The following is a 22,290-nucleotide window of genomic DNA, read 5'->3' as shown; positions in this document are numbered from 1 at the left end:
TGATAGTTGTACTGTCAAGAATTTAAGAGGTGATGTTTCCATGCACCTCTACTTTTACATGCCTGGTCTCAGATTCCAGAGTAAGTCCACACACTTAGAAATTCTTATTGAAGTTATATTTATGAGCAAATTTCATATGCTGGTATTTAATGCCCTTTATTCCAGCAACCGTTTATGAGTTATAAAGAAATCATAGCAACAAGAAACTTCCACTTGCTCACTAAGTGCCAACAAGCAGCTCCAGCACTCCTGTTTCCAAAACAACTGGAGTTACTTACTGTTATATCATTTTCCAGGAATTTTCTTGCTTTTCTCAATTCATTTTTTTGGCCAAAATTTAGGACATGGAGAAAGCAGAAGTGCAAATGGAAAGTCCACGGTTAACACTACTCACCAGCTCCTCAGTAAGGGTAAAATTTATTCTTTGTCTTTCTTCCATTTATGGTTCTGATGAGATGAAAAAACAGAGAACTTTCTGGATTATTATTTACAGCAAGGTAACTACCATTCATTTTTCAGATGCAAGCAGTTTAAGCTAGCTAACAAACATCTGGGGGTGAGGCCAATATTTTACTTTCAGTTAGCTGTCTTGTTGGGGTGATAACAGTACCAGTCTTATCTTAAAGAAAAGCATTTTCTTATGCCATATATTATATATATATACAACGTCAATGGCAAGTCATCAACACTATCAGTGTTCTGTGCCTCCATTGCTGATGTGTTCTTTTAGGTTTCCCTTTTACCGTTTTCAATACTCAGCCAACAAATAAGGCCTAAAGGCCTGATTCCTGAAGGTAAACCCGGGCATGCAAGTAGGTGTCCCATTAGGATATCAAAGTGTGTAGGCACTTTCAAAATGAAAGGAAGTTAACTCCACTCTATGCACAAGAAGCACTCACAGAGCCCTGCTTCACCCTGGAGGTACCTAATGTCCTTGGACAGAAATTCTTCTGTGTAGGCTACATATGCAGCACAGACATTTAAGGATGGTAATGGGAGATGTTGAGGCAACACCAGCTGCACTGTGTCTCTGCCCTCCCTGGGCTCCTGCCAGGTGAGCTCACCCACTTGTCAGCTCATGACTTCACTCTGGTGCACCACAGCCCTTGTGGCAATGCTGAGACAGTCAGTCCCTAACAGGCTTCTAAAGCAGGCTGAGGTTAACAGCTCAGATTCTCCCCTAGCTCATTTTATCATCCTGTTTCAGTAATGCTCACTTAGCATCACACATTGCTCACACAGGGAGCAGAACATGGCAGATAAGAGATTTTGAACAGCAGCAACTGGATTACTGACCTCATCAGCCATTCCCATCCACTCCTGCTGCCTTTGCAGAGAAAAAGAAATGGTTCAGAAGAGTTGACTTCCTCACACAATCACACTATCAGATCAGTGCTGTAGGAGATGAGATCAAATCCGTTCAAGAGGAAGATGAATATTAGCCAAGCTTACAGTTGAACAGGTATTCTAGCCACTGAGATATCACTCAGTAGCAATGCATATGCTTTGACAAAGCAGAGCTCAGAGATTATATATATAAGGAAAGTTATATAACTGAGGCCTTTAGCATGGCTCTGCTTAATGTGTGCCAGGGGCATCCTTCAGCAAGCTGGATTTTCACAGCTCTTTTCAATGATGCAGAGGAATCAGGCTGACCTGATGGCTCTTCACACAGTGCAGACTCAGGACAAGAGGGGAAAATGGTGCAACCGCACTGGCTTTTGACTGGCTGATTGAACAGCCTGGCACCTGGCTAGTTTGTACTAGCAGAGGGTGTGTTATGACTCTGCTCACTCTGTAGCATTGCAGTCTGACTTTTGACTGTTTTATTTGTACATACACTGCAAATTAATCACAGCACTTGTTAATGGGTGTTAGTGTATTTGCCAAGGGAATGCATGTCACGACATGATGGACTGCATAGTGGATGAGACTACAAGGAGGTTCATGCTGCAACCCAAATGAGACAAGAAGAGGAAGTGTGCGTGCTTTTGTTATTGCCTTACTGCTCTTCTTCCAGAGGAGTCATCTCCAGTGGTTACATGAAAATCCTGTTTTTTGTCTTATAACTTCATCTTTTTTGCAAAGGGATGTGGTTCTTGCAGTAGTTCCTGCCCAGCACTGGGAGCATGGCACATGGTTGCAACTCAGTAGGAATAATCCCCTTGCTCTCTGGTGGTTACCCTGTGACCATGCTACCATCACTTCTCATCCTGTCTGCAGGCTGTCTCTATCCCCACATGAGTTACTCAGCTCTTCTCTACAGTCACTTTAATCCTGCCATACCAATCTCCCAACTCTGCCCACCCCAAAGCGGCACAAAACTATGTGTCCTCTTAACCCATTGTCATGTTTCCCCTTCACCAGTAGGGATCCATCTCCTTTCCTGCCCTCACCCCTCTTCCTTCATGCCGTGAGGGCAAGGTAGGTGAGGACATAGCTACCAGACCCCTTATCTATGCTGCCATTCAAATTCTCCTGTAGGATCTGTTTCTACTTCATCTGTCCTCTCACAGCTTTCCTGAGTGCAGTCCTTTCCCCAGACTGCCCCTCAGGTCATTTCTCACTGTGCCTCAAATCAGCCCAGAAGCTTCAGATTCTCTTTAACTTCCCTGAGCACTTTTGAAAATGGCAATGGGATGCTGGCTCCATTCAGGCTTGTTTGCAGTTACCCTGGGAGCACTGTCACTAGAGAAGTGAACCAGAATGAACAAGCATTGCTATTCTCCAGCAAAATACTTTTATTACTCAAAACAAGTTTGATTAATAAATACTTGGAAAAATAAATTAAAACTGTACATTAAGTTTTACATTATTAAAATTTTAAATTAGATTCTTCATAGACCGTAATTGCAGACAATAACATTTGAATGATGCTGGTTATAGCCAAGGAACATGAGAGGAACATTTCTGGAGCAAATGCAAACTACCATTATTGTTGGAGATTTCTAGCAATCAAACCAGCTGTTGCTCTTCATTTTACGGACAAATTTCTTGTTCTTGATGTCAACCTCATACTGGTTTGATCCATGGAAAAAGTAGAAATGTCCTGGAATTAGAAGGACAAAGCAATAGCAAATTAATATATAATTTTTGCTTACTTATTTTCTATTTTCCTGGGTGATTAAAAAAAAATGTTTCATATTTGAAACACACATACAGTTTTTTTTTTTTTTCATTGTTTTCATCAGTTAATGGTCTTGTATTTTGCTTTCACTTTCATTTTAATTTACTTACCGTTGTTTTGAAGGGCAGCATCAACAGTGTGGCCAATTCCGTGGAAGTCAGCTGCTATTTTCCTTGGATATCCTCTTTCCATTGATTGGGTATTTTCATCAAAACTGCATAAAGAAATTAATGAAAAGAAGAAAGAATGTAATATTTAATGATAAAACCAGGTGATTTTTTTTTATTAAATAAACCTACTCTGATAGGGAATTAATCAAACACATCTCTATAGGGAACTCACTGAACTGTATAAACCCTGTGTAAAATTGATATCTTTACTGTCATGAGCAAGGCTGTTTTCAGAGCATCAGCTCTATTCCCTGAGCTTGATAACAAGGCTGGACAGTGCCTGTGCTGAGCAATAAGCTTAACTCTTTATTTAAATTGATTAATTCACTTTGACAGTATCCAACCTATGAACTGACTTCATGTTTGGATGTCAGTTTTGGTGTAACAGGATAAGATTTTCCCAGTTGTATTATTAGGGTAAATATTACTGCTTCACTGAACTGTTTATTTAAAAGTTCAATATTTTGATCTCCTTTCAGAGCTTTCTTGATAGGTCCTTCACTTAAAAATCTCAGAGGTGTTTCTGCCCCGTAAGCAATCCTGAATGAAAGAAAGTAGAATGAAGGAATTAGCCTTACCTCCAGTACTTGTTGCCTACAAAGATATAGGTTTTCTTGGTATTTTGATCATGAACAGCAGCATCTATTTTCCTAACGCTTCTGGGAAAGCCCAGGTTCTGAATAGGTTTGGGGAAACCTGGCTCTATTTTGTAGCCGCTGACAGCCCAGTACTGGTTATCTATCAAGAAAAACAGAAAATATTAGTAGGGATCCATGAAGAGGCTGAACTTTTCATCAAAGCCCCAGAACTTTCCACCAAAGCTTTCTGTGTGGTAAAGATCCCTAAGTAGAGCATATATATGGATGAGAAGATGTCCCTTTAGAACACACACAACTTTGATATATTCAAATACTGGACGTTGGGTTTTTCAGTTTTAACATTCATTGTGATATTACAATACTCAATAAAGTTCAGTGTGCTTTTTAGGCATATTTGGAACCTTTAATAACAATGCAGGTAATGAGTTTTATCTCAGTTCTGATCTCTCTCTCCAGCAAGAGTAACATCATATTGTAAAGTACTGCTGGGATCAGCATTAATTGATGACAATAATAGCATTTTGAAAGTTAAAATGGGTTTAAATATTAAGAATATATGCTGTCGTTATTATGTTCCTTCCATTATTATCAGATAACATATGCAAACATATACAGGCTAGTAGTTCTACCATGGCTTTATTAATTCTTAATAAGGACAGATGCAAATGTAAGAGAAATACCTTTAAAAAAGATCACTCGATCCTTCTTGTCAATCTCATAAGCAGCGTCAAATCCAGCTGCCAGTGATGGCCAGAATGTGGAGATGGTGTCATGCTCGATTTCTGAGAAGTAGGGACTTTTGCGCCAGACGTAGCTGATAGAAACAAAATCAGCAGTTTTTCAGTGTTCATATTTCACTATGAGATCATTGGCACAAAAATATACTTAAAATGCTACTGTTCGGATGCTGAAGCCAGTTCTCAATACTGGACAAAGCCATCACCCCTTCTTGTATGGAGTGCTTTACTTAGACCTGCTGTCTTGTAGACATTTTCCCTTTACTACTGGTTACTCTAGTAACACAGAATGGTTGAGATTGAAGGAATCTCTGCAGGTGATCTTGCACAACACCTTTGCTCAAGCAGTGCCATTTAGAGCTAATTGCCTATGGACTACTCCACCAAGGCTCTGATGGCTTGCCCATCAACATGTGATGCCTGTGCTAATGCTGATGACTAGAGCTTTGTCTTCTCTGTGTATCACATGGGCTGGCACAGCTCTGATCTTAATTTCAATTTGGTTACAAAGATTCACTATACATCCTTGGAAAATATATTAAAACTCAAAGTAAGGAGGAATTCTTTCTTCCTTTCCTTTCCTATGTTTTTACGTTACAGTTCTTCATCACATGCTTTAGAAGATGAATCAGGCCCACTTCATCAGGGGAAGTTTATTCAATTGAAACACAGTCACCAACCCAAGAAGTGAATGAAGCCCTAGGCCTGACATGCTGTCCCCTTTCTCCAGAGTGGAAGCACACTGCCAACCCCTGTTACAGTGCTCAGTGTCACAACATACAGAAAAAGCAAGGCCATCTAATGGCAGGGACTCTCAATGAGCAGGTCTGGGCACTAGTTTACTGTGCACCCCTTGGTCAGAGTGCTGCCAAAAGACACCAGTGGCACTTCCCACAGCTCCATGACCCACACCTGGACTGGTGTGATGAGGAAAGTGCTGTGTATAAACTAGCTGCAGGCTGAGGAGTGATGCTGAGATTATTCAGCCTTGCACAACTGTAACAGTGATGATGGATGATGGCTTGCAAGAGTTTACTCACCTGTCAGTAAACCATGTTACTCACCCAGCTCTTGCTGGACTAGTAAAAATTAGCAAAGCTGCCTTACTACTTTCAGAAAGAAATATTTTCCCAAAGGAAAATAACCAAAGGAAGATGAATTACTTGAAATGAACATTATGTTCTACCTTTGTGAGCCTCAGAAGCAGGTGCTGGTAGAAATGAAATCACTTACCTGCCTTTGAAGAACAGAATTTCCCCACGGAGAGTAGTGATAGCATCAAAAGTCAAATGAGGGTCACAGTCCTCTGGTCTTTCTGTGGGTGCCATTTCTGTTGGTTCTTCCCAGGGTGAAATTTGAGTTGGTGCTTCTGTAGGTGCCATTTCCGTTGGTTCTTGTGGGGGAAATGCTTTTGTTGGAAATAGAGGGGATTCCCTCGGTTGTCCTTTGGGAAACAGATAAATGTGAAATTGGATGGTGAAATAGAGTTTTGCATTGCAGAGCTTCAGAGTGTACCCTACTGAGACTAATGCACAGTTGAGTTTATAAATCAGCTAGTAAGCTAATGCCAGTGGAAACTGTGCAACTTAAGTTGGCCATCTGTGTTGATAACTATTATAACAGTCTCTTGCATGGTTTTACTTTGACAAGTTATTGCTAGCTCAAACTGCATTTGCTCAGGGATTAATGTAGAGCAAAACCAATTTCAAGTAGCAGTTGTGCATATGAACATCCCTTTATGGATGGCAAGAGAGTTAATACTGCACTTATAGGCTGTAATTATTTCTTCTAGTAGCTTTGAAGAAAGCTTAAACATTTTGTTTTACTGGCATGGACACAGCCCCACGGATTTCACATTGCAAATATTGACTTTTAGCCACAAAGAGTCAGAGATTTGCACAAAATGTAATCGGGAAATTAAACCTCAATATCCTTCCTGCAGTAGAAATAAATACTTTTTAGCTGTTGAGAGAAATTCATTGTAAATGCTTATCCATTGACCAACAAAAATTATGCCTCTTGCTTACCATAGAGGGCCTGAATGCCATTGATATCATCCTGATGAAGCCTGTAGTTTCTTGTATCCTTGGCCATATATATGGGATACATCAAGGCACCAAAGACATTGGAATGACCAAGACCCAGTGAGTGACCCAACTCATGAGCAGCAACAAGAAATAAATTGTACCCTAGAAAAAAATCCAGCACAGATAACAAACACTAAACAAAATTTCTTCATGACAGTGGGATACACATTCTAACTTCTCATTCGTGGTGTTGATAGAACAGGACATTTTAACTGTCCCAGTTAAGAGATTCTCTAAAATCTTGGAAAAGAAATGAGTTTCCAATTATGAATGTTTGTTGCTCACAGGGGAGCCAGTTGGGGAACATGGCCTTCTCATGCTGCAGTAACGTTCTTGCCAGCAAAGAATCAAAGACTTTTAATGTTAACAAGGACTGAAAATTGGATGAGAATGTTTCAATAATGTGGTCATATTTTAGGCATTGTAAGGTGCATGGAATTCAGTTGGTGACTACTGCAGGAAGGCCAGTAGCATGTGAGCTCTGATATCACCCCTGAACATTGCTGGACACCAGAAAATCTCAAAATTATGCTTACCAACAAATCTGTGGCCCTTTTATTCCTTTGCAGAATTTAAAGGTTTAAATAATTTTATCTTTTTTAAATTGAGAGCTCACTATTACAAATTTTAAGGTCATTCCTGATGGCCAAAATTTCCTGCCTTGCAATGTAATGATAATCCAATTACTGTTGCATGTTAATCTCGTTTTATTCACAAGTGCTGCAGTTATAGTTTATGAATTAACTTCAGAGAACTGTCATGACTGCAGCACAGGTCAGAATATGCACAATCATTTTACTAAGTTACACTGACATTTCACATCTCAGCAAATGTGGGAATTTCTGCCATAGTACCTTTTATTTCGCCGTGTCTTCAAGACAAACACTATCTAATAAAAGACAAGCAATGCAATTTTTAAGGCAACTTACCACTATAGGTGGTAAACTTGGTCCAGTTTTCATCTTCATCAAAGTGGGCATCTCCTCCTATCCCACTGTTGGGGGGATAGGCATGAGCCAGCGTTCCTCCTGGACCATCAAAGGGATAGAAGTCACGATGAACTAAAATAAAAAAAGTAAAAGCAAGTGAAATTTTCCATCAGCTCGTCAAGAAAAAGTGACAATTAGTTATCATTCCCCAGCAAGGGGGGCCCTTACATCCAGAAGCAAAGGAGATCATTATGTCTGCTTCACCACTGTAGAGCCTGGTGAACCTCAAAGGGGTGACGCTGCTCCAGAGCTGGAAGGCTCTTGCAATCGCTTCGTCCACATCAGCTTGCAGCATGTCAGGAGTGTAATTCCAAATCCTGTAAAACAAAACAGAAGGAATTAAAAGCAACCAGAACTATGTCTAGGGCACACAGTACCGAGGTCAAATTTTTAAGCACTGATTGTTATTATTTGTTTGTTGGGTTGTTTATTTTCCAGTTATCTGCTTATGTAATAGGGATTTCAAAGTTTTCTTTCAGAGCTTTCAGAAATCCCAACCGTTACTCTCAGTTGCAACCCTTCCATCCACTAATTAAATTATTTAGTAAGCTCTTAATAAACCAATGTCGCTACTATTCTTGTCTCTTTTATCAGTATTTGGAAGTCTAATGTAAAAGCCACAAATGTTCCCCATGTTCTTGGCCGTGCCACCCTGAATGAGGTTCTTGCAAGAATGCAAGAGTAAATAGTAAAGAACCTGCTGGCATAAATAACCTGACAGACACAAAACTGATGTACAGGGAAACAAGCTTTAATGTATGTTACCTATATGTCACATCTTCCTTATTCCACCTAGGGTTCTGTGGGAAGGTGGTGTATGAGCGGACGTCTGGGATTCCACATCTGGGCTGCTTCATCATGTCCATCGTCTTACGGTTCAGCTCCCCGGTCACCTCCAGCCCAAAGAACGACTGCATTTCTCGGATTTTGTCAGCCATGTGGTTGAGATTCGTTGATTTAAATAGAGAACTTTTATCTTCCTTAAAATCATAGAAGTTTTCCAGATATTTCTGTTGGGAAGAAAATGCAACAGTTTAGAACATAAATATTTCTTTTCAAAGGCAAAGAGTTGTTAGTGAAATATTCCACATCATTAACACAGCATCATTATATTCATTTTTTCTCAGTAAATCATTTTCTATGTTTTGTCTATAGAATTTACCCGAGCAAATTGCATATCTTCATTTTCAGTTTCTGGAGCCACTGGCAAAGCATAAGAGCATGAAATGCACAGTAACCCCAGGAAAGCAAGCATCTTCAGTTCCATCTCTGCCTCTCTGTCCTTGGACAGAGCCCTCTCAAGAAGACCTCTCAACCACTTCTTCTGTCCAAGGCTTACTGGTGCTTCTCTATTTATATCAGTTGCCTGCTGGCTAAAGTCAACAGCTGCATGACTCAGTTAATAACATCCTCTGATTTCCCACAGAAACACAGAAAACAAATTTCATTTTAGAAGCAGGCTAACACATGACCGTTTACCTTCCCTGAAAACCCATGATTTTGCAATCACATTACCGGACAGTAATCTTTGTGCCCCGTCATTCCTAAGCTGGACCGGTATTTTAAGTCTGCAAGTATCTAACTCTATAACTGATCACCTGGATAAAAGGTACCTCGTTTGTCAGAGGTGCTGAAGGGACCTGGTCTTTGTGAGGAACAGCAGTCTGTGATTCCTTGGGGCACCTGGCAGACCTACAATAAACAGCTTTCACCTTTCACAAGGTGGGACTTGTGCCATACCTCAGCACCTCAGGAATGAACTCCTTCCTTCAGTCTGATAGTTTCAATGATATAGACCATAAAACAAATAATCCATTTATTTTCACCTCTTGAGCAGCCCAAGAACCCCAGAGCAGTAGCAGAACCACCATCTGTGCTGCTGCCTCTCCCATAGAATCACAGATTTATGGCTGTATCTTCTTTTTCTCCCGTATTTCCCCCCTGGAAACCCACACACAACACTGTAAAGATCTCAGTAAAGCAGCCCAGATCGTATCTGGGTCTACACAGAACATCAGCCAAAGGTATTTTCACAGCTAAAGAAGTTAGAAATTGCCTTAGAGACATTTGGGGGTATAGAGTCTTCCAAAAATTTTTTAATGCATCTCCAAAATTAGGTGGAAGATGACAATGATTTTAGTTGTAGATTTCAAGTTCTCAGATTTGCTGGAAGTTCTACTCCCCCCCCCCCACCCCCCCAATTCCTTTTCTGAATGTGCTGCATTATGCTTTTTACAGCTGCTGCAGAACAGCCATCTCACAACAACTTCTTTCTCACTGTCTTTTGAAGCAGAAGTCGCATGTGTTGACTTTTAGTGCCCAAATGTAAGTTCAAAAGGAGAAAACTCACCTAAAAATAATCTGCTTGGTTTTGATCATGAGAAAAAGAAGGTAAAAAAAACCCCAACAAAAACACTTTTCCAGCAAAAACAAATTTATTGGAAGCTTCAAAAAACAACCCTGGCACCACAGCAGCTGAGCTCTGCAGTCTGCAAGGTGGCCTGGGGAAAGGGCATGGTCTCCTTCCAAAGGCAACTGGAGCTGAGCTGCTGGGCTGGAGAAGGTTGCACTGTGTGCCTGACCCAGGTCACAGCCCAGGTCCTGAACTACTGAGCCAAGGTACCGATGTTTGTGTCTGAGGCTGCAGTGGGATGAGGGTGGCTCTGCCAAGAGCTCACCACTGTTGTAAAGGAGTGCTCCTGCTCTTCCCGTCCTGGCCAGCATTCCTGCTTTTTCCCCGTGCCCTCTAATATCAAGTGAACCCTCAGGGCATCTGGTTCAAGGGGCTGAAGCCACAGAAATGCACCCCACAAAAATGAACTGTAATTGTTTTCTTCTGGTTCCCTATGGCATGAGCAGAGCACCAGTACAAAGGAGGAGTGTGACAGCACAGATGGGAATAGGAGTCAGCCAGGCATGAAGATGGGATACTGGGCCCTCTCCTTTTGGCAGCAGCAAAGTAAACATTTGCCTGTTTGTCATGGGGCAGCACCCCAAACTGCATTTGTAGCGTGTGGTGTTTGTATTTCTGAAAAGAAATTCAGATGTGAAGCATGAACATTTAAAATACAATGTTTGTATCTCTCTCTACTTAGTAGCAGCAGTTAGCATATGGAAGTTATCCTCTTTGATTTCAGCTACATCTTTTGTCAATGTTCTGCTTGCTGCACGCGAGAGATCTGAGATGAAGCAGTTAGATGGAGCAAACCCAGTTGGTAAACCTTTTAGCAAACCCTCTCTAAGATTCAGAAAACTGTGACTTCTTGCTGACTTTTGCAGAGCTGCCGATAGGTTGATTTGCTACAGCTCCTCCTGTTGTGCTGTTTCCATGTCTATGCTGACACTTATGGAACGGCAGTTGAGTGCTGGGGAAGGGCTGGCTGTTGCCTTCTCAGTGTGTTTGGCAGCACAAGTGGGGAAAATTCACAGTGAGGCATCCTGCATGACTGAGGCGTGTGAGCAAGCCTTTGCTTTTCCCCTGCGTGCAGATCCAGGAAAGGACTTGCCTTCTTTCTGCTGGCCGCAAAGACTTTTGTAGCTTTTAGCGGTCAAATGTAGGAGTGCTCTTTAGGTACCACATAATGTGAGCAGGAACGGTTTTCTGGCTTTAATCAAAGGTTTAGTATGCTTGACAATCATACGGCCAGTGGACATGGGGGAGATCCATCAACAAAGGCACATCTGCAATTTACATGGGGTGATCTGAATAAATGACTTCCCATAGTGCTTTCTGCCTTGCATAGGTTGTTGTGTACCCAGAAGTACTTTACTCTTGACAAGAGCTTTTTCATGCCCTGAACCTACAGGTAAAACCCAACGAGTCACGGATCTTGCCCTCCGCCCTCAAAGGCAGATTCCCTTGGTGAGCCTGGGGGTGGCTGTTGCCCACTGACTGCCCTGGAGATCACACAGTGGTGATGCTTACACAGCAGCAAAGCATCCAGGATGAATTCAGCAACACTGTTCATTTCTTCCCTCACCCCATCTGCTCTCAGACTCATACGTCCCCTATCACCAGCGCGTGCCTTAATCACTGCATTAAGGGACTTGTGTGGGTACTTTCCCAGGAAGACCACTGCAGCGGGACTGAGCATTTGCCACCACAGAACCACCACTGCTTGTTCTCTGACAGCATAATTCACATCATCTTATGAGGGCCAGCCCAAGTGCTAGGATTTCAGTAGATCTGTCAAAATTTTAGCTGGGAATTTTGCCACTTATTTTTATGTGGTCGAAATTCCACTCAGAGGTGTCAGGCCAGTTTTGTTTGGCAGTTTTTACTTGTGGAAAGAAGTGGAAGCACACATAAAGTACTCATACAAACAGTTGCCATTAACTGTATAAACAATGGCTCATTAAGTCAAAGGAAGCTTGAAGAAACTAGACATATATACCCTATGATTTCACCTCTTAAATTTATTGAAGGAACTGTAGATACCTTTTCTCCCATCTCTTCCTCCCTCATAGTGCTTCTAAACTCTCCCCAGCTACTGCCAAAGAAGCGGGATAGATTATGAAGTCTTGGATGTATTCAGGCATAAAAGAAAGATTTTCCTTCTTTCAGGATGCTGCTTTTTTCCACTTGATGAAATCTGCAAGATAAATTTACAGGAGAGGTTCTGAGGTTTGAGGAGCAGTAACTTAGCAGTAAATGACAAAAGCCCTTTGTATCATTATATGAGCCAATTTTGGCTGGATAACAACTTGAAAAAAGCAAGGAAGTGATTGGGGTTGGTACACAAACAGAAAATTCAACAGAACCTTGCATGTTCATTTGGATATTCTCAAAGAATAATTGCTTGTGTTGTGAATGAGGTTCAGTAAATTAGCATTACAGAAATGGAATACATTCGGAATAACTCTAGGGTGTTACGCTCTACCCTCTGGCTTTTCTAACTTACCTGTTGGGTTTGTGTTATTTTACTTTTTAAAACAGTTTGGGGAATTTCATTTTAGGAATCACTGGGATTTCTACCTTTGTCACAAGGAAATAGGTTTGCTATTAAAAGTCAATGAAATCAAAGAATATTGACTGAAAAGTGAAACACTTTTTTTCTGGATGACAGTATTCTGAGACTATTGAAAATAAGCCTGAAGTAACTATTGAGTTGAAGAGCACAGTTTTGTCTGGTACTTGTTTGTCTCCTATACTTCTGTTCATTAGTGGAGATTTTTAATCCTAGTTTTATTATATAAAACTGCTGCTAATAAACTCATTTTTTTCTACTTCAGCTGGGCATTTTTTCCAGATTTCCTTGCAAACTGAGAGGCAGCATGTAAAGATAAGCACAGTGTCTGACTTTAATTAACTAGGAATTCAGATATTTTTTTTTGTATTGGCATACTGTCCTTCAGTATTACCTACAATAACAATACTGGAATCATTTACGCATTTCTATTTAACTGATTTATATAAACAAGTTTCATAAGCTGCATGTCATTTCCTCCCACTGAATTCTGGCTTATTTTCTTATGAAGATGTTCATGAAGTGATTGGGATTAGCTGATCATTAAACAAGAAGTTCAGAATGCCGCATAATTTTGAAGTTTGCAGTAAAGAAACTGGAATACCAAATCTTGAAATTTAGCACCTTTTATGTGACCTCTCATTTCATAATTGGCAGTTTACTGGGGCTACAATCTGAAGTTAAATGTGGCCTTGAGCAATGGGTGAGGCAGGAAGCACTGTGGTTGTGAGGCACAATTAATTCACTGTTTCCTCTTTACCATCCTGGCAGCTACTAGCTTCAGACTATGCCAGTGTCCCAACATGGCAAGCCGTGGAAGAAACTGAAATGTGGTCATGATCCAACTTTTCATACTGAAAAGGTCGATAAATGTGCACCCCTTTCCTCTCCCACTGCACTCACTTTCATGGATAAGGACCCAGCTTGTTTGATTCTTATTCCATTATTAAGTCCATCAACAAGTTACCACGCCTTTAGGGTGGCAGCTAGGGTGATGATCATTTAGCCCCTAGAAAGTATACGGAAGCTTCTTGGTTTTGTAGGACAGAAAAAAAGTCTATATATATCATCATACGTCTTAACTACAGCTTAAGTATTTGACTTGTTTCATTAGGTCATTAATATTATGCTGCTATTTCATTGTAATGCACATCATTACCATGAAGTGATTAAGAAGAGGTAGAGAAGAGGAAGTGGTGAAGAACTTAGTCCTTCCGAGATTCTCTAACAAGTTCTAAGTTCTTTTTTTGTGCTGACAGGAAAAAGCATACGGCTTTGATAATTTGACTTAGATATACAGCAAAGATACTATACCATACTGAGGCTCAAGACACCTCTTTCAGAAGTCTGAACTTTCTGACTCCTTTGGACATGAACAGAGAGAGCAGGGATGTACACTGGGAAGCTGCTTGCCATTCTGATGGTGTATGTAATTGCTACCATTTGAAAATTTAGGCAACCAGCTGTTGGCAATCTTGGTCTTCAGTTCATGTTGTGTTTTAATAGTGGAAGCTTATAAAATATTTGCTATCCTTCATGTGTAGATCACATGAGAGACATGGTTTCTGAATCAGTACTTCTAAAGAAGAAAATCTTTTGGATACAGATGACCTGCAGTAGGTTCAACATATTTAGGTATTCAGGTACAGAGACTCGAATAACCATTTTAAACACCAAGTAATGTACTTGGCCAGTGACTGATGCAGCCTTAAGCTCTATGTGACTATGATGGTAGCAGTCCATTTTTTGAGGTGTATGACATTAATAAACTTGGAATTCTTTAACATCTTTGTATTTTCCTGTAATTTTTTTTTTTAATTATTATTATTTTTAATCTATATGACCACCACTTTTTGTAGTGATCTACAATGAAACTTAGACAGCCAGTATGACTTGACTAAGGAAAAACAGTGTCTGAAAACTTTGTTGGCCTTTACAACTTGATTATATCAAAGGAACACAAGGGTGCTCTGAATGAAGCATGCCAGGGAGGCATCAGCTATAACGCAGTGGGACTGGTGAGCTGCAGTTTCTTCAGCTGGCACTACCAGTTCAAGACCCAATCTTGCATGTGCAGTAATAAGAATTAACAGTTTGGTTTTTTTGTTTTTTTTTTTCCCAGGTATTAAATTATTTTTTCATGCTAACTTTCAGGCTCGTGACTTGTTTGGAAGGGATTATCCGGTGCTTTATTTACTTATAGTAGCCTACAGCTAATTGAAAAAGTATGAAGCAAGCTCATCAGGATGTTGCTTCACTATAGTTTTGTAAGATTTGATCACAGTATTTTCTCATCAAAATCTTTTAGGGATGATGCTTCAGATATTAAATACCTCACTCATAATTAAGCTCTGATTAAACAGTCTTAACTTTTATTTGATTCTGAAGCCCTCTGCTTCTCCTTTGAGCTGAAAGAAAAGCCTAGAAGTTTGACAATAAATTTTGTTCTATCTCTTGTATGTAGTAAATGAATGCCTGCAACAAAAAAAAGTAATTGGATTAGTTTAATAGTATTAAAAATATCACATGTCCACAGGAAATAAGTCATGATCTATCTTATTTACATATTTTGCATAATTTTTCACATTGTTGATGTTTATTGAAGGATTTGATGATCTTTGGATTTACAGTGCAAAGCATGGGTTTATAACTGTCTCAGGCAGTACAGGAATATCCTGTAAAATATACTTTCCTTTGGACTATTTGTGTGAACTTTAGATTCACTCAGAGAAGGTCTCTGGAGCACAATTTGATATGTTGCTATATTGGTATACCATCTTATTACTGACTTACACAAAGGAATTGAAATATATTTGAAGCCAAAAGTAAATGGAAATGGATTACTTTGATAAAAGTTACTACATTAATTATAGGTAGAAATAATGACATTGTGTTCAAGAAACATTTAGATTTTGTACTGAGGGACATGGTTTAGTATAAAATATTGGTGATAGGTGGACAGTTGGACTGGATCGTCTTGGACGTCTTTTCCAACCTTGGTGACTCTATAATTCTATGATTCTTTGATCCACTAGAGCAGGGGAGCAATGTATAAACCTTAGTGCTTGTGGTTTCGTCTATAATAGGTAGCAGAAAGAACTTAATCTGCGTAGAGAAAGGCAGACTGTGAAGAAGATACCCACTTACATAGCATGGCTTATTCTGTCTCTCCTAAATCTTCCTCAAAAAATTTAATGGGATTGCTGGATGTTCAACTGACTTTGGAGAGGAGATAATTTTGATATTTTCCAGATGAAGGGAGCAGTAGGAGGAGATTCCTCCAATACAGTAGTAGAACCTGAAGGGAGAACACAAGGGGATATCTACATGCACTCAAACTCCTTTAGAGGACTAAGACATTGTCATTACAGCCGTGCATTAGTGCTAAAAACTCAGAAGGTTAAGGATGGAATTAACCTAAAAGCTATTATTTCTGTAAAGACTATTTTGTCAGTAGTTTAGTGCCCATTGCTGTAATAAGAGGAATCTAGGGAGAGCAATTTAATGAAACTGTCTGATTTAACTCCTTTAACAAGGAACTAAACAACTCTTGGTTTCTTCAGCTTTTCCATTATGGTGTAGAGAAATCCTTCAGCAAGAGGCAACATTTTAGTGCAGCTGAACAAATATTTCTGTATTTTTCCTCTTAGTAAAAGTGCCAAAACCAACTGGCTGTCGTGTTAACTACTGAATCGTTGGCATGGAGAATGGCAAACACGGACAGTAGCATGTTCTGCTTACAAGCACTTTAGGGGAGACTCAATCTGCTGAATTAAAATTAATGATTTTTTATTGTTACAAGAAAAGGCAAAGACTGTTGGATGGTGCTGTTTAACAAAGATATTTGCATAAACAACAAAGATATATGCAGAAAGTGCAATGGGATTTTCATCATCCTATGACATCTAATTCCCGTGACAGTAAAAGAAACCTATTTAGTTAATTTCTCTGGGAAGTTTTCGAGAAAAAATCTCCACTATAACCATGGCTACTGAACTGGGCAGAGTATGCCAACACAGCAGTCATTTCAGGATTAGAAAACTTATGCTTAGCAGGAAAATGAGCTTGACTCAGTAATTCATATCAGTTTTCTTCAAGTTATTTCTTTCTTAAGAGCATCAAAATGATGCGTGACTCAAGTGTTTACAGATTATTTAGCAGAATGATTCAATTATTGGTGTCTGCTTGAGGCTTAATTCTTGAGCAAAGAGTGCTGGAAGTATTTGCATTTCACTGCAGCAGTCACGTACCCACTTACGTACCTGCAGAATTATTCTGATAAGGTCTGAACATACATGTCCAGAATATATAAGTCTATAAAGTCCTTCCTGATAAATCCTTCCTGAAATACTTCCTGAGTAGTATCTGAGACCGATAGTGGTTCCAAGGAATTTCCTTGAAAAATCCCTCAAGTCGGAGGTACATCACATTTAAACATTGGTACCAGTGCAGGTGGGACAGCACAGACCTTACTGGCTGAAAACCACTTGGTGTGTCATTTAGACAAACTCTTTGACACTCAGTACATAAAGATGTTCAAGAACTGGTCCTGCAGAGCATGGTGCGACTCATACTCCCCTGCAGCCAAGCTATCTTGCCCTCCTTACCCCCAAACAGTCATGTCTTTTCTTGATGCTGTTGACAGGGTTGCCTGGACATTCACAGAAGCTTTGCTTGGAGGATGCTAAGTAGCACAGACCTGAACCCCAGGAAAACATCCCACCTGCCCAGCAGCTGCTAGTCCATACTGGCCCCACACACACCATCCTCTTCTATCCCCAGGCCATGCCTGAACATGGGAGTTAGACCCAGAAGCTAATGTGGAGTTTACTGATGTCTCATTTTCTGGCACAGAATATTTTACCATTGGATTCAAACTTTTTTATTTTTATTTAAAAGGCACTTCAGTAGAAGAGGTACCAATCCTAAGGCCAACTAATGTAACAAACACAAAATAAAAGCTTTCAGTTACCTATCTGTAAATCTGAATTTATTCTACATGCAGCACCTATCTGTCTTAGCTGTTTCACAGTTTTGTAACAGCAATAGCTATCATGATACAGAGACAACTGAATAATCCCACTCCAAGACCTGCCTTTCCTTTTCAACTCCTTGGATACTAAACGCAAGCAAGAATTTGGCCTTTTTCTGTCTTTTCTCACACTCTTACATTATTTGTCCAAGTGTGTTAGTGACCTCAGAGGCTTCCTGACTCTGCATCAACCTTTTTATGTGCTCAAATACAGTTTGAAAACATATGTACAAGGGAGATTCTCTTACTCAAACAATCACTTACAAGTAAACATATCACTTCTCTTCCTTTTGATTATTTTACTTTGTTTATCTTATTCTTTCTCACCAACTCTTCTGTTTTTTTCTTTTCTTTTTATTTTTTTTAATTTATTTTTATTTTTTTGGTGGAGCACTTCTGAATTTAACTCTGAATCTTGTAACTGAGTTCATCTTTAATTCTGGCTATAAGGAGCAGCATTTAAATGCTGAACACTTTAAAATATATTGTATAGTATCTCAGAACAAGAATCCAAGGACAACCAGCAATAGCATGACAGAACAGTAAGGGTGAGTAGAACATAATTACTGAAGCATGTGCATTGTGGGTGGAAGGGAAGAGGAGGAAAAGGAGGTCATTTAGACTTAAGCATTATGATTATATCAGGTGAGAAGTTATTTCAAATAAAAGACTATCTTTCTGAATGAAAATTGTATGCAGCTGAATACCTGACTGAGATCCCTGGGTATATTCAGAAGATACTATTTGTAATGTTTTTAAAGAAATGAAAGCTATGAAAACCATCATTATGCAAAACAGGAGATCCATTTCTCATAATGCTGGATGTCTGTCTTTAAAGGATATCTGTATGGAGAATGTGGTTCATTTCATCCAAAGTAGACACTTTTATAGATCACATTTATAAGGCTTAAAAAGAAAAGTGTGTTTCTTTGCTTGAACTAAAACATGAGACTAAAAATGATGATCACAGGTTTAAACTATTTTTTTTTTTTTTTTCCACCAGCTGGGTCTCAACTTCCTAACAAATACTATTAGCAGTTTCATGTACCAGATGAACATAATATTATAGTTGACTGTGTTTACTCATAGTCATTGGCTCCATATTAAGTACTGCTATTTTGGCCTTGGCTTTGCTAAGAACAAGGATATTATGGAAAAGCTGACTACAGAAAGGGAATTGCACTGACAGACCAGAAATAGTGTCAAGACTTACACTGGACAAAATCAAGGAACCAGATAGAAGGCAGCTGGATTAAAAAGTGAAGTTACTTGGATGAGAAGAGATCCACATTTTCTGTGGGTCAATGGTGGGAAAAAAAGATATTTCACCAAGCAAAAAACAAAATCCCAGAGAAGCTTTTTAGCATATTAGAGTAATAATTTAATTAAAAATAAATTAAAAAAAAAAAAAAAGTTAGGTAATAAATGCAAGGACTAGAAAACAGGTCAAATCTAAGATAAATCTGTCATAAATATAGATCCTTAATTAATTTATCTAAGTTAAGAACATAGTCATTCAGTTTTGCTATTATGGTAAAGGGAGAAAAACAGAAGGCTTTACACAAAAATTAAGATAATAGTGGGTCATGGCCCATTCTGGTAGTGCCTGTCTCTGTCTGTTGTGGTTATGAGAAACAGAGAATAATTGTACATCTAACTTAGCATGTCTTTTGGAAGCCTGAAGCTCAGGAAAAGAATACAGGGATTAAAAAAGGCTCCAATTTAGAGATTAGGAAATGTAGGGATAAAGTAAAAGCTGTCAAGCCAAATTAGAACACGGAATGAAAACTTAATAGCAAGAAAGCTGTCAATTGCACACAGAGATTGAAGAAAAAATAGAAGAGAGCAAGACATTGTGTATAGATGGGTTGAGTTTTAAGATATTCTAGGAATGGCTTGGAAGTAAAATTGTTGCCTTGCTTTTCATAGGAACACTGGCACAGAATGTGTGACCAAACACCAGATGAAAACCACATTTTTAAGAGCTGAAGTGTAATACAGAGCAAAATATATTAACTAAAATCTCTGAAAAAGTCAGTAAGCGCATGCTGGAAGAAGTTTGTTGAAAAGGAATGGCATAAAATTGCTGAAATTAAGTAAATGTAAGACCCATATTGGACATGGTGTGTTGGAAGTAACCGCGGGAGACAAGTCTCATGCTATCATGGTCAACAAGCCTCGTTTATTAGGTGTTACAGCATCTCATTTATACAATCAGTAATAAGTTCATGCATATTGCAAAAGTTAAGCTCAGGATGGTGAATTAGACATTACTTCATCTGACCTTTGTGGTTAGTCTTATAGATACTTTTTCTTTGCAGCTTTGTCTACACCTTGCTAACAATCTTTGCTTTTCCCTCAGGCCGTCCTTGCTTCTAGATACATATTTCATCTTTAGCTACATACCCTTGTCTTTCACATCCTGATTTCTTCTCAGCTGCTTAGCCCGTGATCGCCCTAGAATAGACCGTCTTTGTCTTTAATCACGTTCATTTTTCTTTACAATTTAACTAGTGAAATCTCTTCATGTCCTTTCTCATGAAGCCATTCTGCATAAACACTCTCCACATTTCCCCCGTCCGTTTTCTTTAAATAGAAAAGGCTCAGTTCAACGACCGATTATCATATTTAACAAGCAATTCAGTTCAATTGTTCAATCAGTTCTCATGTAGTTTTATCCTGTCCATAGCTGCTGCTCCTGTGAACTTTCTCATCTCGATCCATGGCTGCTGCTCCATAAAATTCTTCTTGTATTACAACAATTCCAAGATACTGCCTATAGAATAACAACACTACTTATATTAATGACATAACTATTACAACTCAATCAAGACCTCGATTGACAATACTCTAAAAGTGAAAAAAGAGACAAGTCAAATACAACACAACATTACTGTTAAACCTACTAAAAAGAACAAACATGTTTGTACTGCAACCTAAGTTTCTTCAACCTAAAATAAATCCATGAGGGTCCCATTGTGTTAATCTGTAATGATCAGGAAAAGTCTCTCAATTTTTATATACTCTGATATATTGATTTTAATGACCACTAAAATTTGTGCAATAAATGCTTTTAGGATGCTCATAACCATGCTCTACCAACTGAGTTATCCGGGCTAATAATTGATTAATGATCGTGCAATTTTATGAAGTAGCATGTCAAATAGAACCAATTTTTAGAGGACAAATGTACTAGAGTATCACTAGGGGCATTAATACTTATTGATCCTTGAGAAACAGCAAGCTGTGTTGGTGGTGGATGCGACAGGTAGTGCCGGCAGGGCGTCCCCTGCTTCAAGGTGCACCTTTCCTCTCTCACCCATCACAGATTCTCTCCTGCATTCAGGGTCTGAAGGATTTCTTCCAGTTGTACACCATATCCGCATGCCAGTGCGTGATATAGAGCCCAAGTGGAACACCTGCTTGGAAAACAGAAAATAAACCATCAAATTTAGTTCTATTAGCGTGCACTTTTTGTCTAAAATGATGCATGGTTATATTTTCAGATCCCAATTAATTGGATGTAAAAGAGGTATCCGTTCTATGATACAGGGTCATCTCTTTGTCTAGAATTCCTTTCCAGGTTTTGTCTTTGCAAATTAAAGAAAAGCTAATTAATAGGCTAATAATATCATAACCAAACAGTACTAAAACATTAAAAGAGCTATTCCTGTAGATTCTAGCATTGATTACATCAATCCTGTTTAATACACATCTGATCTATTACTAAAATAGAAGAAGCACACACATCCTAGCTAATGCTTAAACTCCAAATCTGGAGACTGCATTGGTAAAAACAGAAAATCACACACTACGTCAAACTATTAGTAACATTATCTATAACACAGCAAGTTACAAAGCAATACCACTAAGTAAGAAACACACAATCACAATTACTATAAAGGCTGGATGCTATTTTCTGCCTTCAGATAAGACCGAAGATATCATGCTGGAACCCACATAGGGCCAGTCCTGTGGGAAATATGAGCATATTCATGACCCCAAGTTGTCAGTGATAGGGGACAGTCCCAAAGTCCTGTGGCCATATTCCAAACATTAACCATAGGCTGTTCCTTTAGCACCGGGGAAGCCTCAAAATGATGATCCACATAAGCTGTATCTCTATGAACATGATTCAAAAAATTCAGCACAAACAAAACAAGCAAAACCTTACATAATATTTCTTGCAGTGTGCCTCCCATATTCCCCCTTTTTTGTTTATTAATAAGAATGGTTTCAATGTTTGATAAATGTGATCAGTGATAGCTTGTCCAGTGGGAGAATGAGCAATGGCTGTAGTATGTTTAACACACCCTTCTTGGAGGAAAGTTTGAGTGGCCTTAGAGGTATATGCAGGCCCATTATCTGTTTTTGTAGTATGTGGGATTCCCATAGCAGCATAAGCAGATAACCAGTGTTTACGGGTGTCATGACTGAGTTACCTATATGTGCTGTGGCAAATATGTAAGAAGAATGAATCTTATTGTTACATGTGCATATTTTAGACGGCCAAATTCAGGAATGTGAGTGACATTTGTCTGACACAGTTGAAGAGGTGCTGTGCCACATGGATTTGTCCGAG

General features: G+C 39.2%; 1 protein-coding gene and 1 long non-coding RNA gene across 2 annotated transcripts in view; both read right to left on the bottom strand.

The window, feature by feature from the left end:
* Positions 1-2,717: 2,717 nt before the first annotated feature.
* LOC107308400 (stromelysin-1-like) lies at positions 2,718-9,030 on the bottom strand. Its single transcript, XM_015852268.1, has 10 exons — positions 8,872-9,030; positions 8,475-8,719; positions 7,878-8,026; positions 7,650-7,781; positions 6,661-6,822; positions 5,867-6,077; positions 4,577-4,710; positions 3,876-4,035; positions 3,238-3,341; positions 2,718-3,049 (listed from the first exon to the last, which is right to left on the bottom strand). Exons 1-10 carry the CDS (start codon positions 8,974-8,976, stop codon positions 2,949-2,951), a joined length of 1,503 nt encoding a protein of 500 aa, XP_015707754.1. The 5' UTR covers positions 8,977-9,030; the 3' UTR covers positions 2,718-2,948.
* A 3,077-nt stretch (positions 9,031-12,107) lies between these two features.
* Positions 12,108-22,290, bottom strand: part of LOC116652776 — a 14,439-nt gene continuing 4,256 nt past the window's right edge. The window contains exon 2 of the long non-coding RNA XR_004305980.1: positions 12,108-12,301. This is a non-coding gene — a long non-coding RNA (uncharacterized LOC116652776). The remainder of the gene's footprint in view (positions 12,302-22,290) is intronic.

Source organism: Coturnix japonica, chromosome 1, assembly GCF_001577835.2.
Source record: "Coturnix japonica isolate 7356 chromosome 1, Coturnix japonica 2.1, whole genome shotgun sequence".
Taxonomy (NCBI): domain Eukaryota; kingdom Metazoa; phylum Chordata; class Aves; order Galliformes; family Phasianidae; genus Coturnix; species Coturnix japonica.
The sequence above is the reverse complement of the archived record's forward strand: the minus strand, read 5'-3'. Positions and strand labels throughout refer to the sequence as shown.

What these genes read in the sequence shown, in the direction of transcription:
- LOC107308400 (XM_015852268.1), bottom strand. Translation starts at nt 8,976, where the DNA reads ATGGAACTGAAGATGCTTGCTTTCCTGGGGTTACTGTGCATTTCATGC. An exon ending in GATCTCCTTTGCTTCTGGAT is followed by an intron (nt 7,782 to 7,877) that starts GTAAGGGCCCCC and finishes TTTTTATTTTAG; the next exon opens with TTCATCGTGACTTCTATCCC. An exon ending in TGGCATTCAGGCCCTCTATG is followed by an intron (nt 6,078 to 6,660) that starts GTAAGCAAGAGG and finishes TGTTTCCCAAAG; the next exon opens with GACAACCGAGGGAATCCCCT.